General features: G+C 39.6%; 1 protein-coding gene and 1 long non-coding RNA gene across 3 annotated transcripts in view; one reads left to right on the plus strand and one right to left on the minus strand.

Annotated features, from left to right (window-relative positions):
* The window catches only part of ST6GALNAC3 (ST6 N-acetylgalactosaminide alpha-2,6-sialyltransferase 3), a 550,290-nt gene that overhangs the window by 316,106 nt on the left and 209,997 nt on the right, over positions 1 to 24,187 (minus strand). For both annotated transcript variants that reach the window (XM_082420822.1, XM_082420823.1), the window contains one exon: positions 393 to 587. In XM_082420822.1, coding sequence (XP_082276948.1) covers positions 393 to 587 — 195 coding nt within the window. The remainder of the gene's footprint in view (positions 1 to 392; positions 588 to 24,187) is intronic.
* LOC309641494 overlaps positions 1 to 24,187 on the plus strand; it is a 664,930-nt gene that overhangs the window by 100,324 nt on the left and 540,419 nt on the right. The gene's annotated exons all lie outside the window — the stretch shown is intronic.

Raw genomic sequence — 24,187 nt, forward strand, 5'->3', positions numbered from 1 at the left:
TAAATGCTTCTCTGCAGTTCTACAAAGAGCTGTCCCCAACCAGCTGACCTCCAGGAAATAAAGCCAGCCAGTTCTCCAGCTGGTAACTGCTGATCAGAGTTTCTAAATGGAAAGATATGTATGTTATGCCACAAACCACCAGGAAAACATGTAATTGCTTCCTCAACTCCACATGAAGTCAGTGAATCAGAAGATTTGATGTAGGAGGGGCAGCAGACTTTAGACGTGTGTCAGTAAATGTCTAAGAAGGAGAAAACAGAAAATGTCAGGGACCCAAAGAAGCTCGCTGGGGCAGAGAGTAATGAGTTCATTGATTGCAAGCCACCTTGCTCCTAAAGAAAAGCTGTTACCATGGATACCCTCAAACCCTATGTAACCCTCTGAGGTCTTACCTCTTGCGTCCTCACATTTATGTATCCATAGTGAGTTCGAAGGGGCCGCCTGTATGTATAGGAGAATGGTATCCATTTTGCACCAGGTTGTCCGAAGCAGTTTAGGAGCAATGGAAAATTCACTTCATTCACAAGGCGCACAACCAGCAGGAAGAGGAACGCTGCTATGAAGCTCACCGCAATCACAGACTTTCTCTACAAAACAGTAGAAAAAAAAGAGAAGAATGAATGACTTTCAGTCAAAAGTAGTCTCTGAGAGGTGCTTCCTCTCCCTTTCTCTTCAAAGGGATCAAAGGACTTTGTCACTTAGGATATTTCACTTGGAGACAGAAAATAATCATTTAGTGACCAGGTTGCCCTAGTGTGCTGAGCCTCTGAGAACAAACAGCAGATTTCTTGGATTATCTTTCCATCCCATCCCAATCCCTCCCTACCTTCCTATCTTCCTTGGTGACTCCTATTCAGTTTTCAAAACCCAAATCAGACATTCCCAACTACAGGAAGCCTTTCCTAACTGCTCATTTCCCTCCCCACCATCAGCCCCAACCTATCTACCCTAATAGAGGTAAGACGTACCCACCACTCCAATACTTTGAAGGCACTTCTACTGTTGTGCATTTTTCATGGTGTAATTCCTTATGTGACTTTTCCTGCATGTAATTTTGAGTTCCTGGAGAACTGGGATGTACTGTGCCATACTGCTCTGAGTATCCTAGGTCCTTAACACAGTACCTTACATACTGTAGGCACCCAACACACTCCTGAGTGAATGAATAAATGGATTTTTCACATTCTTATAGACCCAGTCCCCTTACAAATCATATTCCGCTTCTTTATCTAGCACCCTCTACAGGAAGGAAACTTTGTGCTGTAGGATATGCAAAAGATTCAAAAAGCTAACGATAAGAGTAGGAAAAAAATCCACGTCAAGCAGCATAACAACATCCCCTAAACACGCTGTCATCAAACCAGAGTAGGAGCAACTGCATCTGACTGCCATGGGGAAAGGAGAGATGTGTTTGTGACTGAGCTTGATAAAATTCATGCATTTTAATCAATAGAGATGTGTGAGCACAGCTTTCTAGGAAGAGGGAACAGAGTAAGGAGGCAAGAAAACATGAAGTTATTCATAGCCACATAGCACTTTGTTTTACTGGGACACAGAGAAAAAGAAAAAGCTGAAAATACAAACGATAACTGTATGGACTGTCTCAGATACCAAGCTGAGAAGTCTCTACTGAATTTGTTAGTTGATGGAAAGCCGAAGGAGATTTTTGTTTGTTTAATTTTTGAAATATGACTGTTTTAATCAAACGCCAGTGTGTAAGGTGCTTTGGAGCAGGGAGAAACCAAAGATAGGCAGCAACTAGTTAGGAGAGCATTCCAGTTGGCTAGGACAGAGGTAATGAGGGATGGAAATGAGAGCAGTGGCAGGGAGTGTAAAAAGGTGAGAAAAGACATGAGAAACTCAATTTAGGTGGAAGACAGAGAACTTGGCTACTGATTGGATAGAAGTGGCAGACGGAAAATTCAGAGATGCCTGAGATTTTGAGTCCAGGTAACTGCAGTACTACTCATCATACCAGGAGAAACCAGGGTGGTAAGGGCAGAATTGATTTAAGAGAGTAAGACGACGAAGCTCTTGGCTTTCTAAGTCTTACTTTTCAAGGACTGATGGGTCATCGGGATGGAGCCATCAAGGGGTCAGGCAGAAAGTCAAGTCTAGAGCAAGAAGAAAGAGCAGAGCTGAGGGCAGATGTCAGGAACAACTCTGCCTTGTCTCCAGGGTGAAGATGTAACCGAAAGCGGGGGTCCGGCTGCTTGCTGCTCAAAAACCAGTCCTAAAGAGGCAAGGTTGATGGAAAGGAAAGTTTGCTTTATTTTGGATGCCAGCACCGGGGGGGAGGGTGGATGCCTGGCCAAAGGCTGAGTGCCCCCAGCGCTGACCACCAGTGGGCAAGAGCTTTGAAAGATGGAGGGGGCGGGGCTACATGCAGAAACAGCACAGTCAGCTCTGATAGTCATCTTGAAATTAGTCATGTGGCGGTCTGACCAGCATCATCTTGATTGTGTTAGGGACAGTTAGTCTGGAGTCCCAGGGTCAGTTGGTTCCTATTTCTTTGAAGCCAATTCTCAGAATTGTGGCAGCTTATGTCAAGGCTACAGTCTTGTCATCACATAGTTAACTTCTTCCACCTGGTGGGGATTTCAGTATCTACAAGACAGCTCACAGGATATGGCTCAGAATGTTATCCATAGCCCTTGAGGAGGAGCTAAAGGTCCTTGACTAGGCTTACTGACTAAACTATTATTATTTAGTCTTGCTGGACTGTTTTCCTTTGCTTCTGCATTTTCTTACTTCTCTGATTAAACTTATTCTCTGGCTAAGGTTTTTCCACAGACAAAAGGCAGGCGGAGGACATGGGGTGAGGAAGGACCACAGGGTCCTGCTCTGTTTCAAAGACACAGTGAAGTATTCCTTCCTGAAGTTGGGCTTCGTCCCTGATTCTTCTTCAAACTTAAGGGAAACTAAGTAACTTTCTGGGAATGGGTGCTGTTGTGTTTTTAGCTCGCCACTTCCTGGTGGAATCGGCTTCCTTTTACTCATCACAGAATGTCCCAAAGGAGAAAAGAAACCCAAAGGTGGCCCCTGTATCCTCCCCGGTCAGTCTCCGTCAGGGAAGCAGAGCAAGGCCACAAAGTCAGACACCCAAAAGAAGTCTTTGCTCTTGCTCAGCTCCCGTGATATGTAAAACCCCATCCATCCCCCTGTCTAGCCAGCCCAATTTTCCAATCACCTGAAAGTCCCTTGAGTTCTGCCTCCTCAAAACCCCTCATCTCACCACTACCACAGCCTTACCTCATTTAACTTTCTAATCATGAAAACCTGTTTTAATTTGCTCCTCTGTGGAATCACTATGTCCACAACATCGCAATGTGTCAAGGTAACAGCTTAAATGAGGTGACAGATCTTACAAGTTGAAAGGGACACAGACCAGAACAGATGGCTAAATAAAAGCAAAAGGGCCAGTCACCCATTAAGTAAACTGGTAAGAACCTTTTTTACGGGTAGATTGTTGCAAAACAGCAGCTTGCTTTGAAGGAGACCCAGATGGGATTTGTGCCTTTGTCTATTCCAGAGCCCAGCGTGGCTCTCTGCTTCTCTCAGCCGCCACATTGCGTTGCACGGCTGAGGGTTTGGGGACAAAACCATGGAGGGCCTTTCTGAATTCACTGATCTCACATAGCAACACATACATAATGCATCCATGAGAGGAAAATAAATCAGCCATTTTGACAGAAACTTCAAAATGGAATTAAATCACACTTGTAAAAGCCCGCTCCCCAAGTAATCTGTGTCTGCTTCCCATGTTCTGTCAAAGGGAACCAAGTAATGAGCAGAGAGCAGATGAGGGGAGCAAACGGGGAGTGGAAGCCAGACACTGACTCCTCTGTGCTGAACCTGGATCACAGTCTGCAGTGGGCAGGTGGGCTCTTTTCACAGCTCCGGCTTCCAGCCCCATTTCTGTTGCATTGTCTGAACCCGATTCTTTGCCTTTCTTTATATTTCCATATTCTTGTTTAACATGAACACATTCCCATAGTGCTGATATAAAACCACCCTGAAATTTCACTAGAAGAGGTCTAATGTCAAGCACATTCTGGACACAAGTACATTCTTCTAGTAGTCACTTCTGCCAGATCATGACCGTGAGCTTCAACAACTACAATGAAAACCATGGATGAGGCTACTCACAATCTACAGACACCAGAATGCAGTGAGAATGTGTGTGTGTCTCTGTGTAGGGACGTGGGAGTTGGGGAAGTAACAAAATACCAATATCCATGATATACGTGAATATATTCACTCCTTCAAGTTGCAACTGCTCATTGAGTCCACATTCTGTGTAGATTTGGCAAGGTGCTGAAAAACAGAAATAAAACCATAAAAGACAGACAGACAGACAGACCATGCTTCCAAAGAGTCACAATTCAGTGCACCTGGCAAGTAAACAGAAAATTATAATACCACAGATCAAATGGGGTGATGGAGGTATGCACAGGGCACTGTGGCAGTCCAGAGGAAGAGGGGGGAGAGCGTGCGTGGGACAATTCAAAGAATGCTTGTCTGAGCAGGTGATGGTCAAATGCAGTCCTGAAGAACAAGAAGGAGTTAGGCAAGTGGAGATGGGAAGGCCATGCCAGGCGGAGGGAACAGCACAGACAAAGGCACAGGAGTTTTTGAAAGGCCTTAATTTGGTCAGAAACGTACAAGTCATTTGATAAGTAGTGGGAGATGTGCTGGGAAGTGGACAAATCATATCAAGGTTCAAATCATAACAAAGAATAATAAGCCAAATGCATTAAGTCAGATGCATTTATCTGTCCCATCTACCTTACATTAGGATAATGAAAGGATAAATACATCAAAGTGCTGTTTTATAACTCTAAAATATTCTTCACTTTCCAATCAAATGTATCAATCACTTCATTTTATTCCAAACTGCCATTGAACACACCACACCTTGTTTCCAGTTGTTTGAATTAAGTTTATCCCATCAGTTGCTTGTTCTTTTAACTGTTTTGAGTCTATCAACAGTCAGCAAATTAGATTCTACTTGTTTACACATGTGTTCTATGTCTAACGATTTGTTTATGGACGTGATCACTGCTGCCTTTATTGAGGTAATCAGAGCATCCCCTAGATTCAACAACCAACAATTAGGTAAGAGAAAGCAACAGTAAGTACCTGTCAAGTTTATAAGGCATAAGATTCAGTTCAACAAACTTTTCGTACTGCAGAAAACAGACATAAATTTAATAAGTCATTGCCCTAAGGTCAGACATGTGAACATTAAATGATATAATGGGTGGAAAAAGCAGAGCACAGTTCCAGGCACACAGTGAGCACTCAAAAATGGAAGGTGTCACTATTATGATATAACCACTAATTGTGAGGTCCTTGGTGGACATTAGCCAGCGGTGAGCATTGGCCAGCCCGTGGCAACAACGATAAGAACTGAGAGATATCTTTTTCTTAAATATTCCAAGCAGCTGCAAACACTTGAACTATTCAGTAGAACTCATCCACACAAGCTCTGAGAGAATGTCACTGTGCCCCAATAGATCTGATGAATTGCTTTAGGGAAATCTTTCTCCTTCTTTTGGGCAAGTCTGAAGGGGCCTTTAACAGCTGAGACATTTAGAATTTAATCCCCTCTGTGCTGCAAAAATATGCATCAAAAATGTGGCATTCCAGTTGCTCGCTCTTTAGAGTAGGATATCAGACTTTATAGCAGAAATACCTATTTCAAAATAAAACCCACAGAGAATTCATGATTTAGGGAGAAAACAATTGCAGAGATTTGGACCTAGCAATTTTGCAACCTTTATTAACATTTTTATGTTTTTATTCTTTTTACCACAGACTTTAACCACAGAATAAATTCTTTAACTTTTAGGTTAGTCGGTTGCTAGATTTTTGGGTTTTTTTTCGTAAATGATAAGCAACAGTACAAAGGCGTATTTTTCTACTTAAATCGTATTATTTAATGACTGAATTAGTTGCTTACATGGTAAAATGGTGCACTTTTGTCCATATGCTGTCATTTACTCAATAATAAATATGAAAGCATAGTGTCAACTGTATTATTTATACCGTTACTCAGTAACCTCACACATTGATAGGACCCTACTCATTGCTTATTTGTGACCTGACCAAACATAATTTCTTTTCCCATATAAAAAGTTGTGCCACTGGCCAAGCTCCAAATCTGGTTCTCCCTGAATACAACAAAGCTTCATCCCATTTGTACAAGGATGAATTAGCAAAGCTCAGGGTATATACATAAAACCCTTCATTTGTTTCACTTTATTTATTGAATCAACAAACTGGATCCTGCTTGCTAAACTATGGTGAACTCTGGGGGAAATCTCACTCATTTGTTGGGGGGATAAGAAAAGGAGGGTAAAAAAAGGTGGACAATCCTAGATTGGTGGAGTCCACACAGGAGCTTACCAAGGGCAGCCTTAGGCAGCATAGCTGGTAATAGGATCTTAGAGGCCATCAAGAAGAGAGTAGTGGGGCTTCCCTGGTGGTGCAGTAGTTGAGAATCTGCCTGCCAATGCAGGGGACACGGGTTCGAGCCGTGGTCTGGGAGGATCCCACATGCCGCGGAGCAACTAGGCCCGTGAGCCACAATTACCGAGCCTGCGCGTCTGGAGCCTGTGCTCCGCAACAAGAGAGGCCGCGATAGTGAGAGGCCCGCGCACCGCGATGAAGAGTGGTCCCCACTTGCCGCAACTAGAGAAAGCCCTAGCACAGAAACGAAGACCCAACACAGCCATAAATAAATAAATAAATTTTTTTAAAAAAAGAAGAGAGTAGTGAATGTCAAAAACGAGGTCAACATGGGAGACTGAGCAGCATTTCAGAATCCAGGAGGCTGATGAAGAAAATGTGATAAGTTAAAGCAATACACTTTGAGAGTAGGCTTTGAAGAAGGCAGAGGAAGTGAAGCTAGAGAGGCAGGAAGGGATCTGGTTATAGGAAGTTATATATCATGCCAGAGTCTGGACTTTTCTGCAGAATACAAAGAAGGGGTCTAAGCGTGGGATAGAGAGGGTCAGACCTGATCAAGGAAAGCTCACTCTGGAGGTGGTGTAATCAATGAATGGCGAGGCGGGAAAGACCCTTCAGGAAAGATAATGACAAAAGCCAACAATGGACTACTTCTTCAGATATCACTAATGGACATTAATTTCTCAATATGAAAACTGCAATTGTTACTTTCAGAGACTGGCTTTTCTTTTCCTAGTAGGGCCAGTGGGAATAAAGTCCAGATACAGCAGATACGGATGAATAATCATCACAGACTTAAGAGAAGATAATATTTAATGAGTGTTATTAGTTGGAGAAATATTTCTGTAATCCCTACTTTCCAGATGAAGAAATAGAGATATGAAGAGGTTGAGTAACTTGCCCAAGGTCACAGAGCAAGAAAATAGTAAAGACAGGTACTGAACTCAGATATTCTGACTCCAGAGTCTGTGTTTTACTGTATGAATTAACTAAGTTGTTAATTGTTACTCATACCAACAGGAACACTCTTACGGGATTGGTTCAGAAATTTTAAAAATTGGTACTAGCCATTAGCAGATTTTGTAATACATTTTGTCAATAAGCAAAATACCTAATTCATATGGAAAATTAAGAGGCTGATCTGAAGCATAGTAATTATATTATTTCAAAATCAGTAATTTGTGGACAAATTTAACTCTGGCTCTATTCCCAGTATTAAAAAAAAACAACTACAGGGTACCACTGGTTAGCACTAAGGGAAAATAAAGCAATTATTCTTCCACTTCTGCTGGAGAATATTAGGTACCCTTTGTCAATCAATAGTATGGAGCCTTAATTCAGGCAGTTTATAGGAACCAACATGACAGAATGGGTATGTCTTTTTTTCTCAGCTCCACAATTCTATAATCTTTTTATTCAGTGAAGATGCAGCCAAACAGCAAAATGTTGATGGTTTCTTTAAATAAATACATGCATAAATATATAAATAAATAAATTTAAAAATTAAAATGAATTTTTTATAGTAGTAGAACATCTTCAATATGGTGATCTACTATAAGAATTTGGGGCCATATTTGTATATTAATGCATATATGTGGAATCTAGAAAAATGGTACAGATGAACCAGTTTGCAAGGCAGAAATAGAGACACAGACGTAGAGAACAAACGTATGGACACCAAAGGGGGAAAGCGGGGGGTGGGGGTGGGGGTGGTGGTGGGATGAAGTGGGAGATTGGGATTGACATGTATACACTAATATGTATAAAATAGATAACTAATAAGAACCTGCTGTATAAGAAATAAATTAATTAAATTAAATTAAAAAAAAAGAATTCGGAGCCACATCACATATTACCTTCAGACAGTCCAGTTCAGACTGGGTACAGTCCAGTAAGAATTACAAATCCAATAAACAAAAGCCAAAGCAATAGAGTTCTCATGGGCACCCCCATTGTCATAAATTATTCTGTGCAAAACGCTAGTCCTAGAGAAAAATTACAGATGGCCAAAACTTCTTCAGGGATTTTTTTTCCCCCAAAGGAGACTTCCTATAGCTGCAAACACTAGAGAAGTTCAAGTTAATGTGAACATTCTGAGTGTCAGATGGCATGATAAGAGGTCACACTGAACTTTCTAACACATTTTAAAACCTAATGAAACATGTCAATGAGTTTTCAATATGCCTGCACACTTCTCTTCTTTTATTTGAGGAGGGGATTTAGGTTTCCTGACCTATTTCGACTTTTAAACTGCTACAGTACCAAATGAAAACAATCATGGCTACATTCACTGAGTTTGTCTATTTTGTAAAATTATATAAAACCAGTTTCATATCATTTTGCTTCTTCATCTTTATCATATTGCTTCAGCATATATCTTTTCCCATAGCAGAAAAAAATGAAAGTTCTTCAGAACCACAAGATAGAGCTGAAGGCAGATATTGAATATGTAAAATGAAGGACCCCGCAAGCAGTCTCTCAGTGTGGCTGTACAGATAGACACAGAGAAATTTAATCCAAAAGACTGGTTCTCATGATGAGAACAGCAGACACTGGGGCAGATGAACCTGAAGTCATCTTTTTTCCTTTTTTCATTAAATCCTTGTACTTATGGGAAGAAATATGTTCCAGTCCACCTGTTGTCCCCTCCCTGTCCCCTGACATTCTGTTGAGGGAAGAGAGGCGCTAACTAACCAGGGGCAATGAAGATAATTAGGTCATCAGACCAGGTGCTTTTGTTTTATTCTCAGCCAACTTATAGTCTTCACCGGCCTTATTCGGTTTCTACGAACATCTGCTTGGCATCTTTCACTCTTAAAAAGATGACTCTGTCTTTTAGAATCCAGTTCTTACTTTGTGTTTAGGACACAGAAGTGCAGCAGAAGGATAAATTCTGGTGGTCGTGACGTCATTAGGGAGGGAGTCCTGCCAGAAGCATCACGATAATGATGAGAATGACAATGATGAGGACGAGGATGATGACACCGAGTTTTCTCACCGTGTCACATGAATCTACGTGACATCACAGTATAAAGCACTTACCTTTTAAGCACTTTCAGGCCTACCACCTCACATGATTCTCCACAGAGCCAGCGAAGTAAGAAGGGATGGCTGGATGCTTGAAAGTCTCATCTCCCATTTCCCCTTTCATGCCCTCCATGTTTCCACCTGGACTTCTCACCATGCTCCAACGCCCCTTGGCTACCCAGTTCCTGTGACTTGGTCCAGGCTGCTCCGCACCGGTGCCCTGCTGTTTTCTACCATCCCCATCTCTACAAGTTCAAATATAACTCAGCTTAAATAGCGTAGCTCCCCTAAAGCCCTCTATTTCTCCCTGGCTTCCAGTTCATGGGTAAGGGTGGGGTGGGGTGGTGGGTAGTGAAAGAAGATAGAAGACAAAGATAAAGAGGAATGCACAGGGAGGAAGGGAGAGACGGAACAATTCCTCTACAATTTTGTTTATAAAAATTCCTTGGGGACGTGAACAAAGTCTGAGAAACATCTCTCATACAGGCAGCATCAAACACAGTGTCTTGAACTTAAAAGACACTCAGTAAATATTTGTGGAAGAAAGGAAAGAATAAAGGGGAGAAAGAAGAAACAATGGAGGGATTCAAAGTTATTCTCTTCTAAATATAAGCAGTAAATCATCCAAAAAGTTTTAGTTTAGGATCATTAGGAAAAATGTTTTTCTATGAGGGGAAAACCCACAAATTGTTCTTTTCTTTCTTCTTCTTAATTCACCTCACTTGGAGATTTCTGTGTAGATCTGATGTGAGTGTGGGGGGGAGGTGGCGGAGGAGGATTAGGATGGGGAATATAAAGTGAAGTGGGAAGAATCTGAGTCTTTGTTAAACCGGACTTTTCGCTGAGCGTTGCTTTGAAGTTCCTGATAGAACTCTCAGATCTGCTTAGAGCAACATCATTTGTACAGCACATAATGAAAAGACTTACAAGAATTCACATTTTTTAGAAAACCAACTCTTGTCTGGGGAGAACACTTAAAGCTAGAATTCCCCATCATGGAATGAAAAGTGCATAACAAAAGGATTGCCTGTCCTTCTAATAAGGACAATGGCCCATTTTCTGAGAGAAGGAACTTGCAACTGTTTGCTGTGTGCTCAGCAAGTATCAGGTATTGTGCCAGAAACTTTACAGGGATGAAATTAGATTCTCACCAGCAGCCTATCTGTAGACTCAGGGTGGTCAAGTTACACTAAATGAGCCAATATAGGTATCCTTGGGCACATGGCTTAACCTGTTTGTGCTTCTGTTTTCTTACCTAAAATTGGAGAACAAAATAGTACCTGCCTAATATGATTGTTAAAGGTTTAAATGAGTTACTACATATGAAGGGCCTTCAGTACTGCCTGGAAAAGGGAAAGTGTTCAGCACTTGTTAGCTTTTGCTATTAGAGTATTTCATCAGATCTAAGACACCATCAATTGTTCATCACACCGTTACTCTAAATATGATAAGAAAGGAAAACAAGGTGGGGAGTCTAAGATGTCTCTGCAAAAAGCTGACACCAAAATACTATTCCCTTAAAGTTAGAATATTCTAGAAATAGAGCTGCCATCCAGAAAGGCACAGCAAGAAGAGAGAAAGGAAAAATAATCCCCCCTGAGAACTTGAACCACAGTCAGATACTCATGCAGGTTTTTGATACAAGTTCACACTACCAGTGTGATTCAAGGTAAAAGTCAGTAAATAATTCAATTTAAAGTGGTCTCCGGATGGTAGTATCCCCAGGTGACCATCTGAAACAACACAAATCCTATCTGGAAGAATTAAACTTCGTTGTAGGCAAATAGCAACTGCAAGGTATTGTGTATAAGACACACCTCCTTCTCAGCTATGTGAAAAAATAGAAAAACATTTTTAAATACATGAAATATGGTGGTATTATTATAGTTGTCATGGTTATCTCTGTCATCATCATCATTCTAGGGAACAAAGAGAACCAGGAACGGAGCCTGGACTATTTTAAACACCTGTCCCTCACCCTAAAACCTAAAGGAAGTATAACCACAAATCCATGAAGAGAGGATGACAGAGTCCTGGAGTTTCCCAGGACATTGGAATTCACCAATGTAAAAACCCTCTAGGGTTTTTTTCTTCTTGTCAAGACTGCACAAGTTAAAAAAACAACAAACCCCCCTTTTTTTGAAAATAGTTAGACTACCCTTCACACACATTCTTATGGACCCCATCCCCATGCACAGATATCAACTGCTGCACCTCCCAGCATCTCTTTAAAGAATCCTCTTACAGGTCAAAGTTGAACCTTGGTTGAGGAACACATACATATTAAACAGTCTTTCGCTGAACACAAGTACAGTTTTGCCAGGGCACAGGTCTCATGATGATAATAAGTAGTATTGTGCCAAAAACACTTGAATTTCTAAGTAAGACAGTTTTCCTATTAATTCTGGATTTAACATTCAACTGTAATTTGAATTGCTCATGAAACATAAAGCATATTAGTTTATTACTTATAGTCTCCTGTGCTAAAATAGCAAAGGCAGAAAGATCTCCCCTCTTACACACAAGGTCTGTCATCAGTGAGGCTTTGATATTTTTTTTTTATCATAACCAGATCAGTCAGTGCCATATTTACAATAGCCTACTAGCCACCTCTATTTGGATGTCTGAGGCAACTCAAATGCAACAGTAATAGTCCAAATCCAAACTAATGATATCCTCTACCCGCAACCCTCTCCTCCTCACCTCTGAGTGTGCCTCTGAGTAGCTACCACTAAAGTTACTTTGGAGCCCCAATAATTAAAATCTCAACTTTGTTTAGTAGCTATATGACATGGGGCATCTTAATTTTCTTTCTCCCTGTTCCTCATCCATAAAATCATAGAGTCATTATGAAAATTAAATAATGAGGTAACGCATAAAGGACCAAACTTAGGACCGAGCACATAGCAGGCAATCAATGATCATTGATTTCCTTCTCTTCTCCACATATTGGTTCCCCTGCACAAGCTATCCTTCCTTCATGGAATGTCTTCTTCTTTCTTTTCTCTGTCAGAAAACTGCTACTTATTCTTTAAGACCAAACCCAAAGGTCATCTCTTCTGAAATGATCCTGACCCTCCACGAAGATTTTAGAGCACTTTTTTCTGAAGCATAATTCACAACACGCGGTAATTATTTGATTACCAGTCAACCTTCATCATTCAACCAAATTCTGCAAACACATGGCATACCATGCCTCCACATTCTCTGCAGACAGACATTACTAATCAACCGCAGTACCATTTCTCTCCGAGTGAGGATGCAAATTCAGAACACTTTCAACACAATGCTCCAGTCAGTAGTGATGCTAATAAATGCGACCTGATATATTTACCTCTGTGGCACAAAACAGTTAGCAACTAAAGGCCAGAGGCTATACCTTGATAAGTCTATAACCCATGTGACCACAGATAAGATTGTTATCCTCTCTAGGTCTCAATTTCCTCATCTGTATGATAGAATGTTTTTAGGATCCTAGCTGGCTCTCAAGTCTAATGACACTATAATCATGACCAGGAACCCTGATTGGTCATAGCTGATGTCACTTCGAGGAAGGTTTGCAGCACAGCTCTGTACATAGCCCCCACTCTAGGTCCAGGCCCATTTTTTATCACAGAGTTACGCATGCCTTCAGACACTCGAAAATTGAACCTGGGGTCTACGTAATTGAAATAGAAATGGAATGAGAATTTGTGATCTCTCAACTTGGTAGACAGCAGCTGACACTTACCAAAGCCTCCCTGATTGCAGCAATTTTGCACCTGCTGAGAAAAAGTTTGCAGCAAAAGAGATTATTCCTTTTTAACCCTTGTCTGAAAAGAAGCTTCCATATACTTTCACCCAGTTATACAGAATAGGATCAGGTTCCGTCTCTCATATGCATATGGACACTGATGGGTTAACACCCCTGGTCAAACCACTTCCACTGAGCCCTGGCACTCACAATAGGAATTTTAAATGTCCACTGAGTTATTTTGTTGAAAACCTGATATCAAAGCAAAGAGAGTCTGAACATTTTCAATTCTATGTATATTTATTAAAACAAGAAAAAAAACAAACAAACCTGTTCTTGTATCTTATATGTGACTGCATAAAGATGAGCTTTCTCTGGAGATTGTTACTTCTATAAACCAAATATTCAGATATATTCAGTAAACATTATCATAAAAATATACACAAAGGTAGTTCCAGGAAAAGGATTACCAATAAATAGTTGTGAAGAAACAAAGGCCACTTTCCCAAATTTAGAAACAGATTCAGTTGATGGGAGGTAAGCTTGTGCTAGATCCTAATATTTTAACTAAAATCTCAGCTCTGGTGCCCAAGACCCAGCCTAGGCGGGTATTCTTTTGCAGAATTAGGTCCCAATGATTGAACTTTCACAATCCCACCACCTCCAACACTGAGCCTCCCATTTACTGGATGTCTCTGTTCACTGTTGCAATGACCGGCTTAATGTCTCTTTCCCTATGGAACTGTGAGCTCTTGAAAAGCAGAAGCTCTACCTGTCTTGTTCATCAATGCTTCCCCTTTGGCAAAAGCAGCCAAGCCGGAAGCCTTGCGTAAACAAACCTCCAAGACACATGAGTAATCTGGGAACGGTTCTGGAGGCCCAGGTGAGTATGACGCAGTTCACCTCCTATAGCCACGTATCTACTGGACCAACTCAGCGACAAGGGCTAGGCCACCTGCACACCCCCGTTTCTTCTTGAGCACCTGACCACCAATTCGTAAGATGGTGCTTAGAAAACACATCATTCCTGTTCACTTAAAAAACAATATTTGCCAAATTTGTTAGGTAATTTTCCAAAGCACGAAGTTGACCCAAAGTCAGCATATTTTGACATTTTTCTGCATTTTGTTATTTTGGGGCGATATTTTGCAAATCGGGCTTTGCTCCTGATTTTAACAAAGCCTCTTCTTCCTGAGCAAAATAGATGAGCAGTTCAGCAAGACAGGGCAGCTTTTATCTGCAAGAAAATCTGCCTTTCAGCAAAGCAGACAATACCAGCAAAACGAAGGCAAACACAGGCAATATTTCCTGTATGTGAATTGTGATTCTTTTCTCCTGTGGGATGAGCAAGTGGCAAGATAGTTTATTCCCGTGTGGCACTGATAGCAGGCCCTGAATACTTCTGAATATATCACTTTTATTGCCTTTTATATTGAATTACTGTGAAAGAAAAAATACTTTTTGTGAGAATCCAAAATCAAAATACTTGAAGAGCTTTTAGAATCCACCTCCAGGACATAAAGAAAGGCTTAAGAAAACAAATAATTCTGTTCTGCTGAGCAATGCCAGATACCACCCCCACTGAGAGAGGGCCCCTTCACAGAAAGGGAGATGTTATCAAATATTTATGCTGACTTTCAGGGAAAAAGGTTAAGTGTTCTATTTGGGGTCCGGGCACTCTGAGCCTGTCTCTGCTGCTTTAGAACTTGCCATGTAAGGGACAAAATTTGCCCCAGGGTGCTTTAGCCTGTAACATTTCAGCACCACATGCTCCTTCTGAGACTTAATTTAAGATGCTTCCTAATGGTATATTTCACTAGAATGCTCACCTCTCCATTATCCATCAATCATAAAAATTCTTATTCAATATATATCATTTCTTGGGTTTTCAAATATGTTTTTAGTAGATTTCCTCTTCTTTCCATGCAATCAAGAACTCCACAAACCAAGATAAGTTGTTTCAACCACTTTAATTCTAGGCTTGTCTTTTTCTATTTAGCTGAGAAGTTGTCTGTATGGTAAGATAAAGCCCAAGTGGCTTAGCATGATATAAAAGCCCCTTTATGGTCTGACCTCTGACTATTTGTCCAGCCTAGCTCTCGGCCTCCCCAAGCTCATTCTTCATATTTTAGCTATAGTAAGCATCCTGTGGTCCTTAAAATGCTCCATGCTTTTTGATAGCTTCATATATTGGTATAGTTCCTTCTATCCAATATTTCAGTTTGGGGGAAAGAAAACAACAAAACAAAACAGAACCAAAAGTAAAAATCCGTCTTCATACTCTAAAAAACTTCACCTCCTCTCAGACCGTTCCCCTAGCCTTTCTACTGCCTCATCAGGAAATTAGTCCCTAGATTCTTGGGGAGTCCATAGCCAGATGAGAGAGAAAGAGAGACAGACAGACAGACAGAGAGACAAAGAAAGAGAGAGAGAGAGGGAAAGAAAACAAATAGAGGTATAAGAACAAAACAAACATATATACATATATATGTATAATTTGCACTGGGTCAGCCATGTTATAATTATAGTAGCATTAACTGAGCATCTACTATGTGTGTGGGATTGTGCTGGACCCTTTACACACATTTCCTCTAATATTTACAACTGTAATACACATAAATACTTTCATCCCCCACTTTACACTTTTGAGGAAACTGCTGGTCAAAGGGGAAAAATGATTTTCCCAGGATAACAACTAATAAGTACCGATGTCAAGATTCAAACCAGACTGTCTAAAAAGCTCGTGATCTTTCCATTATACCTCAAGGATATCTTCTCTCATAGCCCTGTATTAAGTTATATCTCTATCTACGCCAGTAAACTATAACACCTTGAAGGAAAGGACTACATCTTGGACCCCTAGTCCTGGAAACTCATTCTTTGGCACACACTAGGTGCTCAAGAAATGTTGGTGAATCAATAAACTAAATGAATACAATAATTTGCCTTTGTGCTTTTCAGGTGAAAAAACGGTTATTGTAAGCGGAAACTGAGATGCTTGTACATCTCTTGATGTTTTGTTTTAATCATTTTCAAGAGGCAATGTAGTCAAAAGAAAAGATGATTTGGAGACAGAGATTATAATCTCAGCTCCACAGTGGACAAATTAGTTCCTATATACAGATTTCTAAACCGTAAAATGAAGATTATAAGAGCCCCTTCCTCACAAATTTATGAGGTTTAACTCTGATAAAGGCTATGAAAAGCCCTTTCTTCACAATCACCTCATTTCCATACAAATGTTGACTGATGTTGACAGTCAACTACAGAAGATGATTTTCCTCAAAGACTATTTATTTTAAAATATTACTTTTGTAAGAAAAGAGATGAGGGCTAAAGAAATTTAATATTTTCTACAAATCAATACACATTTACTGAGCACCTACACCATGTCTATACAGGGTCTGAGTTCAGTCTATTCTCCTAAAATAAGAAAGTTGATGATGGCAGAAAAACATGAAGAAGAAAAACTAGTATGTATTCATTATAAAATAATTTAATATCTTTCTTTCCCATTAGGGTTGAAATTCTACAAGGGCAGGAACTGTGTCTGTTTTTGTTGCTACTACATCATCCTCATATAATATCTGGTACACAGATGGTGCTCAACAAATATTTATTGAATACACATTCATAGTTCATTGTTTAGTAAAATACTATCATGGACATTTGGGGTTTCTAAGATAAGGCATGGTCTGGAATCATCAATTTTCCATACAGGAAAAGCAACAGGAATCTGCAGACTGAAAACTGACAACAGGAAGGGAAGAGAAGGTTGAAAAAAGAAAAGAAGTCCAGGAAAATAGGAGCAAGCCAGGACCTAAGTGGAGTGACCAAAAGACATTGCCTTAGAAAATGACACCTGAACTTTCACCATCTACTGATACTACAGTTCTCAAAGCATTATATTGCATGTATATTCTCCCCCCACCTAACATACACACACAGACACACAGACACGCGTGCACACACACACACACACACTTTTCCCAAGATATTGGCTTTGATCTGCAGGTTTTATTCTTCCTTATATATAATTCTTCCTCTCTGGAGCCTAGCCCAGTGGAGGCTCCAGGGGACCTAACCACGGACACTAAAGAAACCTGAGTTTGCTCCCAGACAAGTGAAATTTACAGCTCTGAATCTGTAATTTGGAAAATGAGGATAGTAGCCTACCACTTCTCATAGTAACAGTGAGGACTGAAAAGTAATATATATTATGTAACTGGCACACAGTAAGTGCTCAGTAAATGTCTCTTCTACTCCCTACTCCCTATCCTCTCTCTATTCAGCCTACATCATGAGAGAAACAATTTGTAACTACTAAGTCTCAGTTCAGCAGAGGTGGGAACACACGTAGACACATACAGATTCAAACACCTTACCTTTACCAAATACAATAGTACTAAAATCCAACACCTCCAAAGAATAATACACTTGGTAGAACATTCTGAAAGTTTTAAACTACAAAGGCCCATGCTAGTAGCACCCTAAAATACAACCTTTGGGTCTCTTCAGTTGGAAAAATCTTCAAGAAGCTCTTTGATATCAAAGAACATACCTATTTTCAGTAGCTTTAAACTATAATTGCTCAGGCTCCCTGGTGGGGAAAAAAATAAAGTCTCATACAGAAAAAGAAAACATCTCAATAAGGTCTTCTGGAGGAAAAAATCTCTCACTGGTTTGCAAAAATTCGTAACAGAGCTCTTTTCATAGCATGGAGTAGGGAAACTACCAGAAAGAATCAAATTATTATACAATGGAAGCAACAAGGAAAGAATCACAACGCTCCATAACCTGATCACTTTTTACAAATTGAACATCTTCTCTTCCTCATCCCAAATTATGGAAATTTAGCTTATTTTACCTTCTAACAGGTGAATAAAATGTATAAAATAAATAGAATCTTCCCAGGATATTTCACTTCCACAGAGTAATAGACATGTGCATTAATTTCACATAAATTATATGCCTAAATACACCAACTAACAACATGCTACTACAGATCCATCACTCTGCTTCTCTTAAGTGGCTTGAACTTGACCTTCAAAGCCCTTGAAATGTAAAAAAACTTACTCTTTTCTGACATTTATGAGTGTCTTTTCTGCTTGACTGCTTTTTACCGCCTGGAAATAATAGTGAAAGCATTGTAGACGAAACCTGCTATAAACACTAACAAATAACAGGAAAGGCAGACAGTTTTATTCTGGGCAGGTTAAAGCTAATCTAATCAAATCTAATTCTCTCTCTTTCTGTAAGCCTACCACTATGTTCAATTTATTTTTGATTAGAAGTGCGATACGATAGTCTTCTGTTGGACTGCAGTTAAACAATACTGAGGTTTACATTTTCCCTACAAACAATTCTTACGAAACAACAGATTTTTAAGTTTGTTTGTTTTGTTTTTTTTAAAAAAAAAACACCATCTAATGGCTAAGTTCTAAGAAGATTCTAAGGGAAACTTTTTCTCACTATTTATTGACTTTGAAAATTTGCAGATTGGTTCCATTCTAACCAATAATAAAATACACCTAAGAGAAAAGTGTTCTTTGGTCCTGGGTTTCAGAGATTTAAGAAAAAGAGCTCTTTTGAAATACTGACTAATGGTAGTAAAGACATTATGTGTATTTAAATACTGAATAATGGGAACAATGAGACCTGAAGAATAGTTAGCAATTTAGTCAGCAAGGTACAAAAGAGCTATTTTCTTTCCATTGAACAAATGCAGTCTCTCATCAAAGATAGAGCTCCCTTAGTGAGCACAAAGCAAGGCTACATTCCCCCCAAATGACTGTGCATAAATGACCAGTTTGCCTTTATGTGAAAGGTTTTCACTGACCAGTAAATCATCCTGTTTCTCCTACTCTTTAATTGTGGTATAAAGCAAATGCACATCCACCTACACACACACACACACACACACACACACACACACACACACACTTCTACCTATAATGTACCAGTTGCTAGAAACAGAAGGAATTTTACTGATGGTCTTAGAAGAAGAAAGAGGAAAAGACCACCACTCTATCTTCAAATTAACATTAGTACATGACTTTCACCTAAAAGACTAAGAAACCTTCCACAATATGTTGGAATTTCAACAAGACATTTAATGTTTCCAGTGTTAAACTTGAGAATGATATGAAGAGCAGCAGCTGGAGAAGATAGTTTAGTGGTTTCTTACAAAACTAAACATACTATTACCACATGATCCAGCAATCATGCTCCAAAGGAGTTGAGAACTATGTCCACACAACACCTGCACCTAGATGTTTACAGCAACTTTATTCATAATTGCCAAAACTTGCAAACAACTAAGATGTCCTGCAGTAGGTGAATGGATAAATAAACTGAGGTACATTCAGACAATGGAGTATTCAGCGTTAAAAAGAAGTGAACTACCAAACCATGAAAAGACATTAAGGAACTTTAATAAATGCATGTTACTAAATGAAAGAAGCCAATTTGAAAAGGCTACTTACTGTATGATTTCAACTATATGACACTTCGAAAAGGCAAAACTATGAAGATAGTTAAAAGATCAGTGGTTGCCAGGAGTTAGGGGAGAGGGAGAGATGAATGGGTGAATAACAGAGGAATTTTAGGGCAGTGAAACTACTCTGTATGTTACTACAATGATGGATACATATCATTATAAATTTGTCCAAACCCATAGAATGTATAACACCAGTAATGAAGCCTAATGTAAACTATGGACTATGTGTGATAATGCTGTGTCAATGTAGGTTCATCAGTTGTAACAAATGTACCATTCCGGTGAGGGATGCAGATAGCGGGGGAGGTTACTCATGAAAGAGGCCAGAGAGTATATGGAAAATCTCTGTACCTTCAGCTCAATTCTGCTGTGAACGTAAAACTTCTTTCTGGTCTATTTTTTAAAAAAAGAGTGGCAGCTGTGATAAAAAGGAAAGAACACCTGCCTTGGGTGTCACTTGGCTCTGGTCTGGGTCTATCTACTAACCAGCTATGTAGCCTTGGGCTCTTTTGGACTCAGTATCCTTATATGTAAAATTGGAGGATAGAATCAATAGATTTAATATCTTCGAAAGCCAATTCTAGCACCATGTGGAAATTTTGTAGGACTAATGAACACACAAGAAAGGTAAAAGACAGATTAGTGCCACCCTAAAGGGAAAAGAAGACCCTACTGGCATCTACCAAAGTACCCACAGTTTTCTGTTACCAACTTTACTGATCAAATCTTCAAAGATATAACACTACGGCAACAACATTGTTGACAAAATAAGAATTTAAAAAATTCTCAATACGGTAGAAAGATGGGTAAAAACCAATATGATTAAATTTTACAATGATAAATGGGATAGGTCACGAATTCAGAGGAAAAAAAAAAAAAAAGCATTGTTCCAATAAAAGATGGGTGGAAATGTTTCCTTGATATTGCTAGAAGGAAAAAAGAAGACCTAAGGTTTTAGTTGACCAGGAAGTTCAAAATGATTGACACAGCTGCTCTAGAAAATAATTAATTGAAGGAACTAAGGATTAATCTGGAACAGAGAAAATCTGAGGAGTGATTAAACATCAAAATACTCTCACACAGAAGAAGGAGTTGGCATATTTTTTTTGAGTATAGAACTAGGTTTACCAAGTGGAAGTTCAGGGAGATAGATTTTTGACTTCATACAAATCATAACTTTTGTTTCATATACTGGAAAGTGTTTCCAGGATATTTAATATGTCCCAGGCATAATCAAGATATGGGGCTACAGAGATAGGCATAGACTCATTCTCAAGGAGCTCAAGTACTTGAGCTCAAGTCAAGTAATAAATAGGCTAATTTGAGAGGAAGTGAACACTTCAAAGGAGGAAGTAGTTACGCAAAGGCTTACTGGTGACTTTTAAAGGGAAATCTTGTATCGGGTGATTTGTTAAGTTAAACTGCTTTTGCAAGCAGTTTGTGTGTGTGTGTGCGTGTGTGTTATTCAGCTATGAGAAAGAAAGAACTTCAAGTTCAAATCCTGCCATTTGCAACAACACTGATGATCCTAGAGGGTAATATGCTAAGTGAAATAAGCCAGACAGAGAAAGCCAAATACTCTTATGATCTCACTTAAATGTGGAATCTAAAAAAAAAAGAAAAAAAAAAAAGAAATTGAACTCAGAAACAGAGAGTCGAATGGTGGTTACCAGAAGCTGGGGAACAGGCAGAATGGGGAGATGCTGGTCAAAGAGTAAAAGCCTTCAGTTATAAGATTAAAAAGTTCTGGGGATCTAATGTACAGTATGATGACTAGTAAATAATACTGTATTGTATACTTGAAATTTGCTAAGAGAATAGATCTTAGTCATTCTCACCACACACACACAAATAGTAACTGCGTCAGGTCATGGATGTGTTAGTTAACTTGATTATTGTAATCATTTCACAATGTATACTTATATCAAATCATCACACTGTACACTTTAAATATGTACAATTTTATTTGTCAATTATACCTCAATAAAGCTGAATGGAAAAACAAAACTTCTTTACAAATTTCACTCCAGGCTACTGGTCCAAGGTGTAGCAGGGCATTTCCTTTAAAAATTGCATTAAATAAGCTGATCTTACTTAATGGCATTTATATACCAAATGTCAGGACTTCAGTCACAGGAAGTATTTAAATGAAATGAGGAGGAATCATGATCATCAGTTCATCCATTCTTTCAACAAACATTTCATAAGGTCCTCTCACACTTGCTCTGTGGAGGTCTGCCCTTATGATGTCGAAAACTCACCGGTTTTTCATGAGAATTCCTCAGTACCCAGGTCTACCACTGCACAGTCTCCCACTAGACTGAAGCCACCATTTCTAACAAAATAATTTAAATGGGAACCCAGAATGCTTTAACTTCCCATCAAATGGGGCACCAACAACTACCCATTTGCAATGTTGCTGTCAGAATATTAAGTTCCTGAGAAGGTTCACTGATTATTACTGGTTCAGCCGATGTTTTGTGACAGGCTACAATGAATACAAATCCCAGCAATTGTCTTGGAGATCTCTCAGAATAGCACTGTAAGATTTCCTCGGTAAGACTGCTAAGTCTTGTGGCTATAAATCTCCCCCCAGTAACACTGCTTATTCAATTTAAGGCTGCAATCCTACAGAGATTAATGAGACGGGTTGTCCACTAGTCAAGGGAAGAACACAAGCTCTATCCTATCTTATTTCATCTTCTGGTTTAATCATTATAAGTGTTATGTAATGTGACATTCACACATTACTGAAGATGTTCAAGGAACAAATTGCATATCACTAATCAGCAGATCATTTTTCATTTTCATTTCTTGCAGACTCTAAAATTAATGAGGCCCTCCCTTTTCTATTAAATCTTTTTTTTTTTTCCAAAAAAAGTTATATTAAACAAGAAACTGAACATGGGAACAATAAGTATTTCTTTTTTTCTTTTGCGATTTCGGTGCTTTTCCCTAAGCTAATGAAACCCAGTAGTGTTAGAAAAAAGGCTTAAGGAGCAGCAACTTATTTTCTTTCGGTTCGTTAAATCTCTGACAAGCAACTTGCTCCTTCAGGATCCAAAATGTTCTTTTCCCACTTGATTCTTTCATGTCTGCTATTCCTCTTTACCTTAGTGGTTGCAACACACTTGGATGCTATTTCCAATCTGCTAATTGGGTCCAGGGGAGTGTCTGGATGAACTGCGGCAGTGAGGCCGTGATGAACTCGCTGGGCTCCATGCTCTCTGCCAGTACCTGCTCCCACTGGAATCCTCTCTGACAGGGCTGCAGGCGTGCTCAGGGCTGGGACAGCTGATGGAAGGGGTCACTCTGGCCTCAGGCACTGCAGTCTCAGTCAGCTGGGAAACAGAGGGCTGGTCCAACCATCCGGATCTGCACCCTCTCCAGTGATGTATTGGGGGACTTTAATTAAGTAAGAAACTCTTTCAACAATACTGTAAAATATTGAAGAAGGCTCATCAAAAAGAAGCTCGGGGTTCTCTGAAATTTAAGCTTTTAGTAGGCTCCAGGAACCCTTTTTATTTTAAAGTAAAAGTCAGTTAGAACATCCATCTCTTCCTTTCCAGTTCAAAACAAGCCAGTCTCCACAGATTATGATCCTTCACCCTCTTTACTACCCTCTTGTTTAATAATTTAAGCATTACTTCATTCTGACATTTCTCAGCTGGAGCTTTCAAATTCAGCCATTCAGGCAAACACCGTGCCTGCTTTGGCACAGCAGCTTGGTAAATAGGTTGGGTCAGACATTCTGTACAATCCCCTCCACCTCCATTTTATTCACAGAGCTGTCCAACTCCTGAAAGCTGCCTTCCTTCAGGGAACATGCAGTAGCTGATCTATCATTGAGTGAAAAAAAGCAGCAGCAATGTCTGGGGAAGCCCCTAGGATGTCACTGCTATTAGGAAATAGGTCTCCAAATGCAAATGTTCCAGTCTTGGGAGAATGTGAGCTAGCCTTGGAAGGGGAGGGGAAGAACAGCCATCAAACCTGAATTTGGAACAAAAAGACCAGGGTTCTGGTCCTGTGTCACCTCTCAGGGCCTTGGTTTCCTCTGCTGAAAGAGAATATGTGCTTCAAAGAGCAGCTATAGAAATACACCCACATACTCAAAGAGGCTGCAGGCTTAGCTGTAGTAAAAGGGAAGAATGGAAATAACATAAATATCTACCAGAAGGAGAAGTAGGTAAGTAAATAATGAAATATTCATTCCATGGGCAAGCAGCAGTTTAAAAGAATGAGATAGATCAGTGTGTTTTATTATGGAATGATTTTTCCAAGACATAGCATGGGTTTAAAAAAAAAAAAAAGCTAGTAGTAGAAATTATGCATAGTATGCTATGCATATTTCATTAGTGTAAAAAGAATACAAAGTAACACTGTAAATTTTTTTATGTTTAGTTTGCATGTAAATGAATAGAAAACTATATTGGATATAATACACTATTAATGGT

This window comes from Balaenoptera physalus, assembly GCF_965194825.1.
Source record: "Balaenoptera physalus genome assembly, chromosome: 1".
Classification (NCBI taxonomy): domain Eukaryota; kingdom Metazoa; phylum Chordata; class Mammalia; order Artiodactyla; family Balaenopteridae; genus Balaenoptera; species Balaenoptera physalus.